Source organism: Aythya marila (assembly GCF_965140915.1).
Source record: "Aythya marila genome assembly, chromosome: 8".
NCBI classification, from domain to species: Eukaryota; Metazoa; Chordata; class Aves; order Anseriformes; family Anatidae; genus Aythya; species Aythya marila.
Window position 1 is genome coordinate 12,334,793 of NC_139049.1, and position 19,963 is coordinate 12,354,755.

At 44.4% G+C, this 19,963-nt stretch overlaps 1 protein-coding gene across 9 annotated transcripts in view; it reads right to left on the bottom strand.

The window, feature by feature from the left end:
• Nucleotides 1-19,963, bottom strand: part of RASAL2 (RAS protein activator like 2) — a 175,159-nt gene that overhangs the window by 15,794 nt on the left and 139,402 nt on the right. For 7 of the 9 annotated variants that reach the window (XM_082765616.1, XM_082765617.1, XM_082765619.1 and 4 more), the window contains 9 exons: nt 15,816-15,969; nt 14,179-14,277; nt 12,822-13,376; nt 10,372-10,516; nt 6,924-7,068; nt 5,810-6,046; nt 4,942-5,143; nt 2,050-2,249; nt 423-1,281 (listed from right to left, as the gene is read on the bottom strand). In XM_082765616.1, the coding sequence (XP_082621742.1) occupies nt 423-1,281; nt 2,050-2,249; nt 4,942-5,143; nt 5,810-6,046; nt 6,924-7,068; nt 10,372-10,516; nt 12,822-13,376; nt 14,179-14,277; nt 15,816-15,969 (2,596 nt within the window). The remainder of the gene's footprint in view (nt 1-422; nt 1,282-2,049; nt 2,250-4,941; nt 5,144-5,809; nt 6,047-6,923; nt 7,069-10,371; nt 10,517-12,821; nt 13,377-14,178; nt 14,278-15,815; nt 15,970-19,963) is intronic. The other 2 variants (XM_082765618.1, XM_082765621.1) reach the window with 1 other exon arrangement.

Here is a 19,963-nt window from a genome sequence, read left to right on the forward strand (position 1 = left end):
TGTTTATTCTGTGTTTTTAGGTAGCTATGCTTTTAAATTAGCACCACAGGGCAATGCATTCTCCCGTGACAATCTTAACTACCCTTTGGAACAAAGCTGCTTCTACTTTTTTATTCGGGAAAATTTTCAAGTTTCATTTCTTTTAAGGTGTGCTGCTACCTTAGTAAATGCAAAAGTTTTTTTTTTTTTTTTAACTTCAGTGCAAAAAGGACCAGAAATAATATGCACGCTAGGCTTACCAGGCTTGTAATGGTAACAAGCATGACTGTTCATTCACCCTTATTATTGGCCACTTGTTTAAATGCCACCATCCCATCAGCCAGTACTGATTCAGCTCCATTTAGATCAAAAAGCCTCGATGGCCAGCGCAGCAACCAGCTAAACATCAAAGCAGAAACTGCCTGGGAAAAGGCTTTCCTTACCTGCTGCGTTTGCTGCCTCTGAATCGCCCTCACCTTGGGGACAGGGCTCTCTCTGGAGGAGGAGGACTGCTGCCGGGACCGGCTCCCGTTCTGGATGGGCTCGGTCACCATGGCCCCCGACACCCCCGACATGCTGCCCGTGCTCCGCAAGGACGCGCTGTGCGGCAAGGACTGCGGTGCCTTGGCCCGGGCGCCCAGCCCTTGGTCCATTTTGCGGATCTGCGCTTGGCTGCTGCTGTTCTGGCGGGGCAAGGCGATGGGGACGTGCTTGTCCGTGACCGTGTGCCGCCTGGAGAAGTCCTCGCTCTGCGTGCTGCGCTTGGTGAAGTCCTCCATGCTGCTGTTACTGGGCCCGCTGAGCTTGAAGTCTTCGCTGTTGCTTCGGCTGCGGGAGCTGGCGGTGCTCAGGTTCTCCAGGCTGGAGTCCACAGAGGCCTTGGGCATCGGCGGAGGAGGGTTGTTGAGGTGGTAAACGGGGTTCTGGAAGGACAGCGGCTGGAGGCTGCCCTGTTGGTTCAAAGCTGGGTGCAGGGGCCTCCGCACCTGGGGCGCGCTCTGGGGTGTGCTCTGAGCTTCCCACAGCTGTTTGATGTTGGCCACCTGGGTGATGGAGAGCTGGCTGCCGGCCAAACGCAAAGGCACGTCGTGCATGATAGAAGCGTGGTCACTGTGAGCCGTGTGAGGATCCTGCAGGTCCATGAGGGAAATGCTACGTCCGTTGGGCAAGATGCTTTCCCTTTCATCCTTATCTGAGTAAGTCATGCTCTGGGTGGATGCCTGCTGAACCAGCAGTAAGGTCTTGCCCCTAAAATATCCATCCACGTTTTCCTGGGTTGGAGACTTCAGCTTATGCAAGTCACTGCCGAGAGGAAAGGAATTCAGTTAATTTTAAGCAGCCAAGACCCTGAGAGACCTGTCCCAGAGAAGCCTCCTTACCTCATTTAACCCTCCCTCCCCTGCTCTGAAAGCTTCAAGGAACTGGATTTCCTTTCATGAGCTCTCTGTGTTCAAGTCAGAACACACTCTTCCTTAATTACTGCTTATCTTTGAAAATTAAGTTTGATTCAAGCAGTGCTTCATCTTTATTTTTCACAGGTGAAATGCAAACCATCCCCACCAAATCCTTCCCCTTTAGACACTTATTTCCATCAAGACTTCAGAGCAGCTCAGTTTCCATTTAACCCTTCACCTACGTTTCAAAATTCAGCAGGAGTTGCCTGAAGGCTCCTGTAGGTCTAGAGGACAGACATGTCCACGTGTCAGAACTGGCCCTAGTACCTATCAGCACAGAAACTGCACAGAGACCACGATACCCAAGCTCTTCGGCAGTTCTGCCACGTGCCAGCTTTTTGCTTCAGATTAACAGCAAGACTGCTTTTTAGCAGCTGAAGTTACTGACTTTCAGCAAGGTGTTTGAGCCCTGGGTAAGTAAAGAGCTTCAGATCTCAAGTGCCACCTTGTGCACCTCGTACTGGCAGCGAGTATTCCCGAGGCACAGAGGCCCAAATTCCCTGCTGCTGCAGCTGGGCTGGGCAGACAACTCAGGAGAAGTTCCCAACTCTTAAAGGCTGGTCCTCAACAGGTCCCTTCTCCCCGCACGTCCCCGTGGGCTCTGGCTGTTACATACCCATCAGTGGGGTCCTCAAATATCTTCTGAAGCCCTGAGGAGAGACTGCCACTGACGTTTGGACTAGAGCTGTGCTCAGTGAAACGCCTCAGCTGCTGCTGTATTGGCGTAGGGTTGGTCATTGATTTGGTGATGTCGGCAAGAATACGAGGAAGGGGTCCCAGTTTTGCCACGGTCGCCTGTAGGAAGGAATTTTCACCCTAATTGGACAACAAGCACCGCGACATCCGCCAGTTTTTTTTGATAACGATGCACAGAGGCGGAGGGGTGGAGGTGGAAGGAAGGAGGGTGGGTGGTTGTGTGCGGGTGTGCCAGGGCCGTATGCAGTGTTACGGAGCAGCGTAACCACGACGACGAGATGGATGGAGGAGACGAAACGGGGTGCAGCAGACATTGAGGAAAGAAAAGGAAATAGAAAAGAAATTAGGATTGACCCCCAAAAATAAAAATCATGCTCAACAAAACAGAACTATGGCCATTCCAATGCAAAACTATCATGCAAAGCAAACTAAGTCCAGGCTGGGTAAGGGCAAAGTGAAAACTATGGTATCTACTCATTAAAGGGCATTCAGAGACTACAGATTCAGCTAGTGGGGGTACTTTCCAGGCAAAGGGTGTCATGTGGTAAAGGAAATGCATGCCAACAGACAAGGGGATGCGGCATTCACGGGGATCATGAGAGAATTGCAGGGGTTGAGGGAGATGGGAAAAGGGGAAGATTTCATTCATAAGCCTTTGTATTTTGGCATCCTCTGCTGATGCCACCTTCTGTAGCAACTTGTTATCAAAAATTAAGGCATTCTTTCCTACCTAAAAAAAACTTCACGAGAACATCAGTGATCCTCATCCCAACATTATCACATCAGCCTGAGATTAAACACACAGCTTTTTGTTCAGTTACATATTTGCTCAGCATTGCCTAGGCCCAGGAGAAGGGCAGCTGACACTCCAGCGAGCAAGGCTGCTCATACAGGCTCTTTATTTTTCTCCCCCTTTGGGTCACCGCTGGTTACATCATCTACAGGGCACCCACAGCCTCTTGGGTCTAAAGGAAGAGGGTGAAAGTGCTGGAGGTGTACCATAAGGTAAAACCTTGCTGCAAAGACCACTGTCTTTTCAAAGCTATCCTTATTTTTCCTGTAGGCAGATACTCAGTTGGTTCAACCCTAGAGAGAGGTCTCTTTACATTCACTTTCTTACAGCACTTCTTCTGCACCTATTAAAATCTCAGAGGTTCTCTCATCATTTCCCAGTCATTACCTGCAGTAAAGCGCTATTGCACTGTAACTTTAGCCCTTCATTCTTCTCGTAGCAAGCTACTACACTAGCCCCCAAGGGCTGGTTAGGATAGATCCAAGCATCTAACCTACAGAAAGGGCAAAGCAGATCTGCTTTGATGGCTTAGCCAGGTGCGGCTCCTCCCTTTAAGATATTTATGACTTTTACACTCAGAAAGCAGCTCCCTAAATGCAAGGGCTAAATGCAAAGATCCATTTGCACTTCTAAGGTTTGGAGCTGGGTTTCTCTTGACCTGACGCTTGAGCAGCTGGAAGGATGGAAAGCTGAAAAGATGGCAGTGTTCCCTACATTGGTGGGCTTACCCGATTTATAGGATTGGAGGAACTGGTCTTGAGTGCTCACTTTGCTTGTTTTCCTGAGGCTGCTGAACTGTCTCTATAGCAGACTTTACTGCCTGCGACATTTTGAATGTATGCTGCGTGCATGTGTGGGGGAAATGGACAAACAAGACCATAAATTGTTATCGAACAACAATTACCTAATATTAACATATGTTGTCTTTTTGAGTCAAGGACATTTCTATTTACTCTGATGCAGCAAGCTCAGTTTTTTGTTTTCTGCTTTAAATAATGTACAGTGAGAAAACAGAAACCAAACAAATCACTACTTTGGCAAACATCAGTGCAATAAAAATATGAAGAATGCATTGCAAGTCACCTCATCTCTTCAGTTTTAAAAGAAAGAGAATAATATAAATGGAATATGGACAAAATAATGCACCTCTAAAAATTATAATATGGAATAGTTCCAAGTACTTGCAAAAAAAAATGATGATGCACGGCTCAGCTTTTCTGGGTCTTATCAAGTACCTTTGCTATCAAGGTTTTAATGATTTTGGATCCTGCAAAACCACATAGCTAAGGAAGAAACTAGCATCTCTTCTCTTTCTATAGCTAAATGGAAATAATGCTTACAGTTGGCAGTGAGCGTCTATTGTGATCAGCAGAATGGAGTCTGGAAAATGTATCCGACCCCGGCACAGCACAGGGGCAGAAAGCATCTTGCTTTTGTTACAGGATAAAACTGAGAGTGGAACCAGGTTTTTACAAGGCACCCTCTTATATATTAAAACCTAATCCAAAGACTGCAGAAATGAGAACATCTCAGCTGGCTTTGGATCAGGTGTTTAATGAGAACAGTTCTGCCTGGCCAACACATTACTCCACCAGAGGAGTAAAGTAGGGCCTGGTGTGCAGCAAAGTACCTCCATTAGCATCAAAAAGGGCCCTGTAAGATTTTAATTTTCCATCCAAACACCCTCCCTTTTTTCCAGATCATTTATGAGAAAACCGGCTGCACAGGGAATTCCAGGCCTACTTCTAAGCGTTGCCCTTTCCACCATTTAACACCCAGCCTCACTTAAGGCTCTGCAGAGTGTTTGCACTGCTGCTGAAGCCCAACCACTTCACATGCTCTGCTTTAAGCCTTGATCTGGAATCACAGAAAGAGCACTTGTGAAATACCATTATCAAACATTCCTCTCAAAAGCTGTTGAGTAAGTTATCCCCAAAGCAGGCTTCAGCAGCTCCCTTGATGTTTCCCAGTGTTTACAGTTGCTACGATACAACCACCCGGGCCTCCAGCCTGCTTTACCTTATCAAGTTGGGACACAACCTCCCATAAGAGGGAATGCAAAACTGAGAGCTCTCTGCCCAGGTCGATGTAGCCCTCAAATCCAGGCATGTTTGAGATGGTATCTGGATTAGAGATCTCCAGGAGGAAACGCTTCATTCCCCCCCACTCATGTTCCAAAAAGTCATTCATGAAGGCCATATACTCTTCCTTATTCCCAAACCTGCAAGAAAGGGGAGTTGGGGAAACCCAGTCAATAACCTCCAGACAAATACAGAGTATAAGTGCTTGCAGACAACTGTGAAATGCTTAACTTTAGACCTCCCTTTCTGAAGAGGGGGAAAAGAAAAAAGAACCATTTAAGAGATTCACTGTTTTTAGACTGTTTTAAATACTAGTAACTTGTTGATTGTATTATGAACAAGGGGCTCAAGACATCTTGCCTCCTCACCCCCACCCCAGTCATCCTTTCTCCCCTGTCTGCAAGAAGCATGCCCTTTGTATAATTCAGCTAGGAATTTTGGAGGAGGGAAGTGAGAAAGTCAAGTTCCTTGGTGGGAATAGTCTTTTTTTTTTTTTCTTTCTTTCTTTTGCAATAGCATAAACACTGACGTGCTAGTGCACACCACTATTCCTGGTTTCATATGGTGTCCCTCTACTGAATTCAACATAACCCAAATCTGCATGTGAAAAGGAGAATCTTTCCCTCTCAACACTGAGGTGTCCCAGTGAGAACAAGGTTCACATCTAAATAAGAAGTTTTTTCCTTTCTAAAGCTGTCTTGTTTGCTGCAGACACAACTACAAGCAGGGCTCTCCTTGCTCCGTAGTAACCTAGAGTGACTTGCAGCCCTAGTGGCACAGATTTCATTTTTGTTGTCACCACCTACTTAGCAAAATTGGCGAGATTCTGAATGACTTTAGCAATGAGCGTGAGTGTGCGAGATGTCCGGTCATCAGGATACTCCTGCATGAGGCTGAAGAGGCTGGGGGACATGATGGCAGGGCACAGGAAGCGGAGGAAGAGGGAAGCACTGATCAGCCGTTCACTGATGTCCTGCTTGCCCCTGCTCAGGCACTGCTGCTTCCAAGATGCAAACACCTCCTTCAGCTCACGAGGGAACACGCTGAAAAACAATAAACCAGGAAATAAAATTGCACGGGCAATGAGTTGTAACAAGTTGAACTGATGATCAATCACCTGAAATAATTATCTGTGAGAAATCATAATCGGCTTTTTTTTTTTTTTCCCCCTCTAGGCTAAGAAATGTCATTAGGCATCTATTCTTGGATCCCCATTTAATCTGGTGATACTTAAGTACTCCTTAAAGCATCCCTTTTTATATATGTTAAGTGAAGCCTTTCTCAGACACACAGATTTACCAGCTAAGTACTACCTATCCATTGCTACTCAGGAGCAAACAGGGTGTTAGGATATTAAAAACAAACTGAACTCATCTCTGTAACTACAATTATTATCCTGCTTGTTAAGCGCTCTCAATGCTTCACATGTGCTTCACCCTGAAGCAGAAAGACTCTTCTTTCAATGATACTCAGAAGCAGAGATTAATAGAAATCTTTCAGCCAATGATTCCTCCCTTTGTTTTCCTCTACAGTTTTACAGATCTAAAAGGTCTGAAGGTCTTTTATAAATACCAAAACTTTCAGCTTTTTATTCCAAGCTCAAAGTAAGCTGTTATCTTCTCACTGATTCCCTCCTTTCTCGTCACACTTCACTATTTGTTTCCTTGGCAGATTACTTCAGCAGAAGCTCCTGTTGGGTCTGGTGCATTGGACCGCAACACTCTGTTTTGGGCACAGGTTCCACCTGCAATATTGTCTCCCATGTAGTAAGGTAGTGAGGGAAAGAAATGAAGGCAGTCTCAGAAGATAGATGGGTCTATGCTACCTCCCTGTACAACTGCTGTTTCCTCTTCTGTAGAGGAGTGGACACCTTATGAGCAAATGACCTAGCAGGGGAGAAGGGGAGGGGAGATGCCTCACCAGTAAGAATTGATAATCTTGCAGAAGGCCAGCTCACAACACATTTTCAGGTTGCTCTGATGATCTGTTAATTCACTGGATGAACATTTGCTGGGATCCACTTCACAGTTTTCATCTGACTCATACAAAGCCTTGATAAACTCCCCTGGACAAAGGGAAGAGGATGACAAACCAGGGTAATTACATGAAAAACCTCCTTGACACACCTTTAAATCCTGTTTATGCCTTTCCTTGGCAACTGCCTCCTCTCCTCTCTGTGTCTGCAGTACAGTCTCCAGACACCAGATGTTGGGGACACGACTCTTCCCAGCTCTTTCAGAACACAGCGTTTGCCGTACCAGATCAGACGACTGGTGCTCTAATGCTTCAGCCTCCCGTGCCCTTGCTGCCCCCAGACAGAGGCACAATAACAGGACAGCTTTGCTTATAACCCCTGCGGACACTTCGTTTATAGCCTAAAGAACAGGATTTGACTTTGTACTCAAACCGCATTATCAAGCATAAAATTTTCCACAGCCTGAAAAATGAAGCTGCAATATTTGTCTTCATAATTTCTGCAGGAAATACACTCGACAATGGTATTTATTTTGCTTATTTTTAAATTTACTGTTTTTGTTTTGTTTTTTTAATTTTATTCACCTTGCTCTTGAATAAGAGGAATACCTGAGTACTAGATAAATACTACCAGTATGCTCAACCTCTTTTATTAGCATCTTACAACGTTTTTGTTGCTTCTATCATTCAGAATCCTTTGCATTTCTGTCATTCTCCTCTTACAGCATCACAACAGGCACTGGACACATACAAAACCAGATGAAGTTTCCTGTGTCTGATGAACTGGAATAAGCTACTTACTAGTTCTCCTGTCTCTGCTAGCACACCATGAGCTTTTTAAACCACTGTTGTTCATTAGACAAAACCCCTTTATTCGTTCATGATTCAACGTCTTTTAAGTTCATCTCCTCAGAAGATATAGCTGGCTCTAAGCTAACGCCAAAAGGCTTGTTTGTGCAAAGGTGTTGTTTTTATTTATTTAATTTTATTATTATTTTTTATAAAAACCCTTAGTGGCCCCCCCAGCCACTGCCATCTTCAGTCAGCACTGCTCTTGCAAGCAAAGCAGGTGGCACTTTTTCTTAAGCTCTTTTGTTGGGATCCAAAAAATTTCTGCTGAGGACATCTAGATCACTTATTTACTAAACTTTTGACATCGTTTCGGTATAAGCCAATTCTGTTTTGTCTGTTATTTGCTGGCTGTATTTTCTCTCTTAAACACATTTGAAACATTCTCTCTGTGGTCCACAAGGCCCTTCCTTAATCAGACACCAAAATGCTCTTACAGATGTATTAAACAGCTAACACTAAGCATAATGTTGTTGATCCTTTCAAAGGATATGGCATTTGAGCAAAATGACTAAAGACAATTTAAAACTTGACAAAGAATCAGACGAGTGTATTGTCATGAACAACCTTGCCCTGGGCTAGGTGACCTTAGGGGAATTTTTGATTTCTTGTAATCTCGTCACTCAGCACCAATATTCTAAATGATACATTATAAGTCATTAATTTTAAAATATTTTAACATAATTACTGCACTTTAAAGGGCTTGCAGTCAAATGTAATATAGTGGTCCCAAAGCTGATCACTCAGTCTGCTGAAAAGCATAACACAAAGCAATGTGCTGCTTACTTATCCCCAAAGCAATATGCTGCTTACTTATCCCCACCAGCGAGAGCCTAGGCCTGTGACTTGTGCTCAGTGGTTCCACCCATGAGAATAAGACTACCAGAACAGACTCATTACGCTTAAAACATTCCCAAAATGCATATAATCACAGACCCGACTATACTGACCCTTGGAGCACTGACTAATTTAGCCAACTAACGCCTTGATGACTTGCCAGCATCTGAGATTGCTGAGAACAAGTGAGACTGCTGGGAAAGCAAGCTGGTGGCTTTTTGTTTTGTTTTTTTTTGGTGAAAGGATGTGGTGTGGGACTTGGCTTTGGCCTGATCTTGTTTCCCTTGTATCAGTTTCCAAAGCTTGCTTCATCCAAGAAACAACAGGGTGGCTCACTGTGCAAACTTGGATAACAAAAGCTGTGTGGAGTTGGTAAAAGCTAACCATAGAGGGGCACACATGTTTTAATGCTCTTTATTGCGATATTAGTTGCATGTACGGTAATTCCAGGACAGGGGCTTATTGCTGGAGCAGAATCTTTTGGTGGGGAGAGGACAGTAAGTAGTACAGTCATCAGAACCTGTCACAGTAAGTGGACAGTAAGACCCCGTTGGGGGGGGGATGGAGTAGGACATCGCAGGATGGCCAGGCAGTTTTCAGGATGTGGTGACTGAAGAGCACTCTGGACAAAGTCAGAAGGCTCCCTAGATAGTCTGTGTCTTGGTCTCCTGCTCTGTGCTACTCAGCAGCCCTGAGGCCTCATCCCCTCCTGCCATGTTTGTCCAAGGACTTTTGTTGGGACCACATAGCAGTTTAGACAGTTAACACAAACATTTATCAGTTAATTGCTCTGTGGCACAGATAAGGGCTGAGCAAGTCTAACACTTGCTCTGGAATGTGTCAGCATTACCAACAGCTGCAGCTGAAGCATCTCAAAATGAGCTTTCCTGTTACGTACCCACTGAACCCAAACACTACGGTGGGCACTCAAACCTAATGAATGTTAACACCATAGCTAACATTTGCTGTTAGCTATAGCTAACCCCCTAGGTGGTTCACTTTGTCTTGAAGTGATTGCAGGAGCTTCTTTAACATAAAAGAAGATTAGTGAAATATGTTTCACATTCTTAACTGTTCTGAAATCTCTACCTAATTTCACTGCACGCGATTCCATGTTCATTCCTGACGCCGCAATGCAAAGTACTGGACTCCATTTCCACCGTTAAATGAGGTGATAGAATTCCTTTTTTAAGCCTGTTCATAGAACAGATGGAACAATAACCGTTGCTCACTAAGCAATTGCAGTGTTATATCCCCTCATCACAGCTAGAGACACAAAGGTTACCCAGAAAAACATAATGTGGTGATGCAAACTTTAAGAGGTTCTCAGCTGTATCAAATCAAGTTAGCTTTTTCTTGGGTGCTACACCTTCCTCTGTAGAGAGGAAAGGCATCAAGAGCGGACAACGCATGTTTTGCTATCTGGATAGCAGACATCTGGGCTTAGTGCTGAGGCAGTTTCTTCCCATCCCACATTCTTTAACGTACCTAGCTGCATAAGGCTTTAGTCACGTAGCGGAACTAAAAACCCACATTGTGACTCTGCCACTTCACCAACCCACGTGGAGAGGGTTCACCACATGCCTCTGGAAAGCACCAGACTCATGGGGTAATACAGTACAGGTACAAGGAATAACATCTAACAGGAATGCTGGACTGATTCTCTGCAGCAGGATCAGCCCTTTCCATGTGAGCAGTACTTTCTTACCTAGTGCATCGTGAAGGTATTTCTGCCCTACCAGCTTCAGGTACTCCTCAATAGCTTTGGTAGCAAGTGTGTTCTCCCTGAAGATCAAGACATCGTGTTCCCCACAACGATCTACCTCAGACATCACCAAATCCGTCAAGAAGTCCTGAAGAAATAGGTGAAATGACAGGAGGTTAGTTTAACCAGGCCCAGTATGCCAGGCTAACTGCAGAAGCCAGGAAGGAAAGACAGAGGAGCCAAAGGATTACAGAAATAACTGCCCAGCCTGGGACAAGGGGCGCAGATGCAACGTTAGTAATGGGCTGAGGAAATAGCTAGAGCTCCTCAAAAAATAAAATACAAATCACAGATGATAAAGGGAAAAGCAAAAGCCTCTAAAATAAAACCTTTATAGCTAAGCTTAGATCCTGAACAGAAACCCTCCTTAGTTTGGTTATCGGTGGCTTTGTCTGCTGAAACAAACTGATAATGTACATTTATATTTTGATACCGAATATTACATATAAAATTGGATTTAAAAATTCAAGTTGGAAGTTCTACACAACTTCTCACCCCTTTGAGAAATTTAAGTATGAAGAATTGCTTACAACAGTTAAATTCACAAAAGAAAAGTGATTTAGGAAAAAAGTTAACATTCTTGCTGTGGATCTATATGGCTTAACTTGCATTGTTTTCAAAGGCTCAGGTAGGAAAGATCAGCAAGTCTTGATACAGTGAAAAGTCTTGATATAGGGTCTAGTTCTACATTAATACTTCTGTTATTCCTGAGGTGGTAACTCGAGTCAAGGATGCTCAGCATTTCACAAGAAATGCTCAGAGCTTCACTACAGCCAATGTCAGCCACTGCCAAATTCTCCAGGAGAGGAGCCATAATCTCACCTCACCCCCCACTCTCTTCTAAAACTTAAAACAAAACCAGAAATAAAACACCATCCTGTATTAGAGCTGAGTGACAACTATATGAGTGACAACTGTGACTGTCTGGTTCTGCTGGAAACAGCAGCAGCACAGTTTGAGGAGAGCTATAGCAAGGTTTCACAACCCCATTATGTACACAAACCATAATGCAGTGCTGGCATATTTATGTAAAATACCCAGAGCAAATTATACATTATAAAAATACATCAAAAATACATTCAGTACTGTTGTTTTTCAATCCTTTACTACTGCTTCTTTTCAAGACTGGAGAAAATTATTTTCACCTGGTGCAAACCATGGACACCCAGCTGCATCAGCACCACCACAATGTGAGGTGGAAACGTACCTTCTTTGCAGATTAAGGTTACAGCAGCCTAAGCCACTTAATGCTTCCAGTAAAAACAGACTCAAACACAAAGGCACACGGAGGGCAAAGATATAACGATAATTTATCTACCGAGCACTGCAGGAAAGCAGAGCATGCTTTCCGGGAGGTTTCAACACAGCTCTATATGAGCTGTCCCAGCTATCAACTTCCCGAGATCAGCTAAACAAGTTGGTAAGGAACAAACTCCTGCCATGCATTGCCACTGAGCACCGGCCTTTTAGAAATGTATGCCAAGCAAAGGAAGGAAAGCATTGTGGCAAATAATGAAATTGTTTTCAGAGCAGATAATAAAGCTGTCCCTCGGCTGTTGCTTATGGTCATTCTTCAATATCTCCAATTCTTTATCTTGTGCTTGGTGGTGCTTGTCTGGCTCTCATTACTGGAAGAAGCTGGCTACAGCTTGGTACTGCTCTCGTACACCCACTTGGCAGGCAGCATCTGGATCAGTCAATGCTGGTTAATGCTTCTCAGAATTTCTAGAGACCTGCGGGACATTCTCCCACAATCCATTCAGAGAACCCAGGGCTCACTACAATTGCTGCATCACAGAGAACCAGCAGCACGCACCCGAAAGTCCTAATAACATTCTTGGGGCAGACAGGATCACCATTAACTGAGTATGGATTCTCCAAATGGCTGTTCAAATGCTGACCAAATCAATGTTTGCACTGATTAGCTGACTTAGCACTGAATCAACAATGGCATACTGCTGCTTGCTGTATTAGAGATATATTTATAGAAGCCATTCTCCGGATTATTTAACTCTTGCTTACTTATCTCTTATCCTGTATCATGACTTTAGAAATACAGAAAACGTTCCTGAGCACAGAAGTGCAGGCCCTCATTTTTCAGAGCAACATGAAATTATACAGTCCTGCCACTAACACTTTGTATGCGGTATCTTTAACCTTTTTATCAACTCGGGCACTTAATCTGTGTCAGTATGGTACCTATCTACATGCCTCCTTGGTAGATGTAATTGACCAAACCTTTAAAAACACTCCCGAGGTCCTCTTCTCAGCCTTATCTCATCAGTTGCTGTGGTTGTGCCAGCCCAGACCACCTATCTTGTACAGTGCAGTAGCTGAGAAGGTAGCACCCATCATCAGCAAGAGGCATTTACACAGAGGCCACCCATTCTTACCTTCGCTCTCCCAGTGCTCTGAAGAATGTGCACCAAGGCACAAGCCATCTCTTCCTTATTCCTTACGCTGATCACGGGCTCCAGCACAGAGCAGAGCATAGTATAGTTGCTGGTAACAAACTCTGCAAATTCTTTGTATTGCTCCATGGGCAAGATGGTGATGGTTTGGTAACGCGACTTGATCCGAATGGAAGGACCCCCTGATTTCCCCTTGTTGGGTGTAGGGGTGCTGACTGGGTACCATTTTTCCACAAACTGGCGACCAGTTACGCTGGCCATGGGAATGTTGACCAGGCCTACATAGTTGTTCTTGTCCTTTTTCTTCTTCTTCTCCACATCCTTGTAGATGTGAACTGTGATGCTGTGAAGAGGTGGGAGACCGTAGAACTCAAAGTGTTCTCCCCAGAAAATGTTATCTGCTTTTGTTTTGCTGGTGGTGCGGGCAAAGAGAGTGTCATCAAGGCACAGCTCACAGAAGTACTTCTTTTTGGGGGCCAGGTCCTTTGCCTCAATGATCCAGAGACGGAGCACATTTTCAGCTCGACGACAGTTGTCCTGTGCAGAAGAAAGAGCTCAGCTTTTATTCACAATCTCTAAAAAAAACAACAAACTGAACATTTTGTCTTCTAGAGAAGTGGCAAATGGCTGCCTTTGCGTCAAAGGTAGGGACAGAATCAGAATTCACATTCAGATTCTTTGATCCTCAGAATCAGAATCTCTAGAAAAGCAAACATTTTCTAAAGTAGAGACAAAGGACTGTCTTTTGCGTGTCAAAGGTAGGGAGCAGAGCATTTTTCTTCTCAAAAAGCTGTATTTGAAATGGTTTGGAAAACAAACACTGCACAGGAGCCACTCAAAAGCTGCTGGTCTGGTGGGGCATGCTGCGTTGTTTACTCTTGTGAATAATTTTAAGAGCACTGTTAGCAAGTCCCTCCCAAGTGGCTGCTAACTATGGAGGTGACTTATCAGATGTTTGCCAGCTAATCAATAACCTGACTCCCATTCTCACTCTGGCTCAAATCCCTTTTTCTTTTTTCCCAAACTGCCTCCACATTAAATCTTGAAGCTCGGTGTCCATTTCTTCTGCAGTACATGGAATCAGAAAACAAGTCTGAACCATCGTAAGTGGGCACCTGGGGATGAGGAAGCAAGGTGGCATGGTATTTATTCATTAAAGGTTTAACCTACTACACTCAACACAACAGTGCACAGCAACTTATCATACACTGATGAGTGGACTTCTCTCCAGACTAAATTAATTGAGCATGTATCTGTGGGAAGCCCTGTTACACTGGACTAAAATCCAATCATATCACCTCCATTCCCCTGGTAATCTTATTTCCGCCGTTTCTGTTACCTTATTCGGCTGTACTGTTCTGCGTAGGTTTTCCATCCACTTATCCCTCTCTGCTGCAGAGGAACAGCTGAAGCATTTACTGCCACTGGAGTAGGTTACCTGGAAGATACAAATGACAGGCAGAGTTCAGGCAAGCCTAGAAGACATGTGAGGGGCTGCAAAAAGCAAGGGAGAAGATAAGCAATGTTTGAGCAACAAAGTCAATACAATAAAAGATGGAAAACAATATGAGAATCTAGAATGTGGAAAGGTTAAAAGACCCAAAAAATGCAGGGAGAAAAATAAAAGTCAGTTCAAATTAATACAAAGCAGGAAGCAGAAAGAAACATAAGGGGAGCACGAACAGCTCTTCTTAAAGACTTTTAAGCAAGGCTTAAATCATCCACTTATTTTTTTAAACACTTGCTAATTGATGTATAATTATTAAACACTTGCAGTTTTCCCTGGTAAATCTCAGAGACAGATGATTTGGTTACCAACAGTGCAAAGACAGAGCAATGTATTAATGTAAGGCAAAGCACAATGGAAATGGTGTCTTCAGGAAATACAAAATATTTTGGAGGATACAGGAACAGGCTGAAAGAAACCGAAGGAGTTGTGCTCTGATCCAGCTCCACCCCTTGATGCCATGCACAACTCTGCTTTCACGCAGGAGTGATCCACCTTGGTTCTTTCACTTTTGCTTGGCCTGACAAGCTTCGTTTACTCTTCCCATTCATTTGTGCACACAATTAAAAAGCAATTTGAGGTAACAGCCTCAGAGCTATGATGTTGCCAGTATTTTCACTGCACTCCCCAAACCTAAGCAAGCTGGAAGGTGCTTCCAAGCAAAAGAATACAAGATTGAAGCAAACAGGAACAGTTCCTGGACCCGTCTCGAGGGAGAAGAGCCTGATTTGCTGGTTTTCTGCCAGAGCAGTTTTCCGGGTTGTAAGCAGATCTTTGTCCCAGAAGTTAGACACACCTGACTAACCTTGCTGAAGAGAGAGCAGACTGACTGTCCACCGCCCCTGCCACAATGCATTACAATGGCCTTAGACACATCCAAACAGCACACGTGAACGTGCTGGAAGGTAAGGATTGTGCTCGCACCAACAGCCTGTTTCTCAAGCAAAGGTGGGCTGCAGCTTGTGCTGAAACAGCAAGAGGATCCAGCTCTACGGTGCAGTGGACATGTCCCCAGCTACTGAAGCCTCTCCTTTAGCAATCAGGAAATGGGCTGAGCTAATGGGAGGGAGTTCAGACTGGAAATCACATTTCTCAGTTACACTGTATTTTCTCAATTTAATTTTAGGTGAATTTGGGAAGAATGAACACCCAGCTCAGGAATAATAGCACGTTTCAACCTTACATTTGCATGCAGACTCCAAATGCTTAGATACTTATCAAATTAACAAGATTTTTCCAATTAGAATACGCAATAACTGAAGAAGATTCCCCTTCATTGAGTGATTGATGCCATTAGCCTCAAGGACTTTGAGACTGCACGCTGGTTAGCCAGCCCCCACCCAAACCTCAGTACAGCTCTGGCAGCCGATCTCTTCTCCAATTACAAAGACACAGAACAGCGCTCTGCACGGGCTCAGACCGACCCAACAGCATATAATCGGCTCCGTGTTTGGAGAACGTTCCCTTACCTCAAAGCAGAAGTCTTGTCCAAGGATACTGCTGTGAAGTGGTTTGACAAAGACTTTTTCTTCTGACCCAAGATCCAGGGCCTCCACCGCGCTGCCGGGGCTCAGCAGGGACTCATGGGAACGGGACTCTTTCAGCTTCGGCAATCCACGTGACCTGTACAACAAGGGAGAAAGGAAATATTATTTTTCTCACCATTACTAACAGGCTTGGCAAGGTCCCAGAGTAAACTGCGAAGCGTTGTTTATTCCTAACTGCTTCTACAATTAGTTTGTGAGCCTCGTGAAAAGTAACATTAGTCAGTAGTCCCGGCTCCTAAGGAAGCACCTAGCCAAACAAGGCCATGAAGTCCATTCCCACTGACCTACAAATTGTACCTGTTGAGCCACCAGTGAAAGAACAACAAAATGAGAAGTTCAGAACTTAACTGCTGACATTTAAAGAAAACCTAGAGATCTCCAGCTCAGGGTATATTACTGGGAATATCCACTGCCTGATTACTAGGTAAATGTTGTGTGTAACAGCAAGAAGTGCACAGATCTCTAAAGCAATGCAGAGTACCAGTTTTTCTCACCAGATTTCCCCTGCAATACACCTGATTTTTCTTAAGAACCAGAGCCTTTTAACTAAAGTCAAATATGCAAACTATTTACCACTTTACAATGCTCAGTACCTACATTTAATTTTTTCATTTTCTTCTTCAGCTGCTTCTTCCACTTTTAACAGTTTCCATTTTTTCCCTCCCCAAGATGCTCCCATTCTCTTTTCATTTCCCCTCCCACACACACTGCTGTTCTTTTTCAGTGAGCTGGCCTGTAAAGCCCTCAGCTTTGCAATACCAACAGCAACATCACAAGGCATGCTCTAAAATTTGTGCATCCTCCCAATTTCATTTAATGCAATGCTCATTTGCAGCAGGGAGCTCTGCAATGCTCCAAAATGTGCTCATTTATCGGTGACTGTAGCTTCACCTGTGCTTCTCCCCCCGCACTGCCACCTGGAGCATCTCTTCCTGCAATAAAGTCATAGAATATTTTAGGCACAACTAGGATTTCTGCTTTTAAAGACAATCATGATGTGCACACACAGCTTTCCTCTAGCTGGGATTCAGACAAAGCAGACAATCAACAAGAAGGAGGAGCAGAGAGTCCCAGATTAGCAGAAGAGGAGCTGTTTACCTGGCAGGTCTCGGTTTTGTAAGATGTTCAAGCTTGTGCTGGTCCCTACGCCTGTTCAGTCATCTATGGAAGCATGTCCATAAATACGGCTGCTCAGCTACCAAGTGTGGCTGAGCACAAAGAACAGATGTGAATGTAGAATGGCATCAATTGTCTATACATCATGCAGAGAAAAGCAATGCTCTGAAATGATGCTTTCTCAACTGTCTTTGTCCTCACAGTGTTGTTTTTGTTTTTTTTTTTTCCTCTTTTATTTGACTCTCAGTATCAAGGCACAGTAGGAAAAGGAAAATGTTCAAAAAAATGTATTCACTGAGTTGTGGAAAGCACAGCTACCTCTAACAGTGTCCTTGTTTTTTGAAAAATAAGCAAGTACATTTGGTGTACTTTCTGAGTGCATCTTACAAGAGAAATTCTCTGTTTTTGTAACCTTAGCAGAATCAGATTCCTTATACCCTTAAGCAACCTTACAGAAAAAGAGGAAGAAAAAAAAAAAAAAGGAAAAAAAACATTCGGAGCAGGTGTGTTCAGTACTTCTAAGACCATTTAACAAAAACTTGCGTATCACGAAGGATTCGTGTAAAGCAACAAGCAGAGTTCACCCGAATGCTCTTTTGTGCAAAATGAAACGCTCAAAGTATCCAAGTAGATTCACGTATGATAAGATTTATTAAACACTGAGGGAGAACTTTGTTCCCATTAAATATATTAAATGACCTAAATGCAGGCAGCAAAAACCTTTTATCACAGGGATATTACAAAGAGACTGATTTCAAATGCAAAACAGCAGCGCTGGTACGAACGCTTTGGCTGCTCTGTGCATGCTTTGTTATAACAGGTTACAGCAGCAGCTGTACCAACGCAAACCTAAAACCTCAGCCATGTATAATTGAGCACTTGCTGCAGTTAAGGTAGAGCAAGTCTAAAATAAACACACCACAATACACCACTTTAATATCATCTCTGCAAAATCCTCTCTAATTTCTCCTCTCAAGAAAGCGCTGCTGAGGTCACTTGGCTTCTGTCCCTATCCCAAACTCTCAGCAATCCCAGCCCTAACAGGGTGCTTTGGTGCATGATGCAGGGGAGCTGGCTGAGAGCCTGCAGCTAACTCCAGCCGGAGCTCCTTGTAACAGAAGAAAAGTGTGGAGCAGTCACAAAGAGGAGGAAAAAAAAATAAACGACCAAATAAAGGAGAAAGAAGAGATTTTACAAATCCCAGTTCAGCAGAGGCTGCGCTTGGGAGCAAGACAAATCAAGCACACCTACATGAAACAACTGTACAGCCACTTAGCAGTGCATCCCCAAATCATAGCGGTGCCACATGTCAGAGCCCTTCTTTTCAAACTTCGTGCTCTGGGCTACATCTCAGGCACTAAATCCTGCCAGGAGGGCACCAAATCCAGCAGAGCTCTTCCTCAAGCCTTGGGTTACAAATTCCGGATGAGCATCGCACCGAGCAGATACGCTGGGGCCAGAAGAGAAGTCGGAGCTGCACGGGCGCAGCAATCTCTGTGCTGGTCTGCTGTGCTCCTGCCAGGCCCTGGGGGGACTCGAGGAGGCTCCCGGGGGCACTCGAGGAGGCTCCTGGTGCGTGTTGCCATGGCACGGCCTCCTGGAAGGGGATTAGGGGGAGGCAGCAAGCACAGGGAGCCTGCTCTGCTGATGCAGAGGTCACCTTTCCAGAAAGAAACAAGTCCCTCCTCTTCCCTTCCTATAAAGAGTTTATTGAGGCCGAGAAGGTGGAGGACGGCGGGAGAGAGCGAGGCATCTTCCAAGAATGCATCAAAACAGCCTTCAGGGATGGGGTGGGGGCAAAGACAAGACAGGTACTGAGTACATGACAAATTGCACCTGGTGCCTCTGAATCTCACCTTGCAAGACAAACCTTCTAGCAGCATCTACTCTGCTTCACTGCTGTGTTAGCCTGTGAGCTGTGAATATTTCATTTTGTTGCAGATGAGCTGGAGAAGGTTAGTTTTGTTGTCTCAGGATCCATGGTAGAGGAATGTCTATCTGTGCAAGCAATTCCTTGAAGTTACCATATTTAAAATAGCTCATTAAACTGATTAAGTGGCTTAGAATCGCCACTTTATCTTCCACAAACATCACAGCAATGCTGGAAAGTCACTGGTTAGGTGCAACCACATGCATTTACAAACAGAAGGAGATGCACTTGTAAACACCATCGTGTATATTTCATCTATTGATAGATCTGCAACGCAAGTCATTGACTTGTGCCTAAATCAACAGCATCCCGATCAATAAAGGCAATAATTACATGGAAATAATAGTTCTCTGCTTCTTTAAAGCCGCATCTCATTTTCCGAGGCTGTAAGTAACAATGAAGAGAAATTGCTTGCTGCCTTCCCTTTTGCACAGAGGCAGAGTTAATAAGCCGAAGTCGCTAACTTATTTCCCAGTGTCTAGCAAAGGGACAAGATTAACAGGGGCTTTTCTGTACTGGGTCGGAAGCTACTGGCAAGGCGAGTGCTGCTTAGAGCCCCTGTTAAGAGAGAGGTAATCCCAGAGAAGCAGATTACTGTAAACAGGAAGATCGCCATGCACAAGGCGGGGGAAGGGCTGTTTGCACAAATCTGTTTCTGTTAAACAGCCCCATTAACAAACCAAATCCCCATTTAAATTACAATTAACCTCAGATAACAAACTCTTTTCCTGCTGCTGGTTCTATCCACTGCTGTGTGCAACCAAGAGTTAGGGAGCTGATGTAGGAGTTCAGAGCAAACAGTCACAAGCAGCACCGAACATTTCTCACATAGCTGCTTCCCAGAATTTCTTTCCAATAGGAAAAGCAGGTGGAGGAGGTGCCTGTCAGGGAACGTTTTAAACTTCTCACCTCTTCTCACATATTTTGGAGTAGCGATCTTCAGGGCTGCCTAACTTCCTCCTAAACCAAGCCAATGCCCCGAGGTCTGACCGGTGGCAGCATCCAGCCGATATGTAAAAGGTCT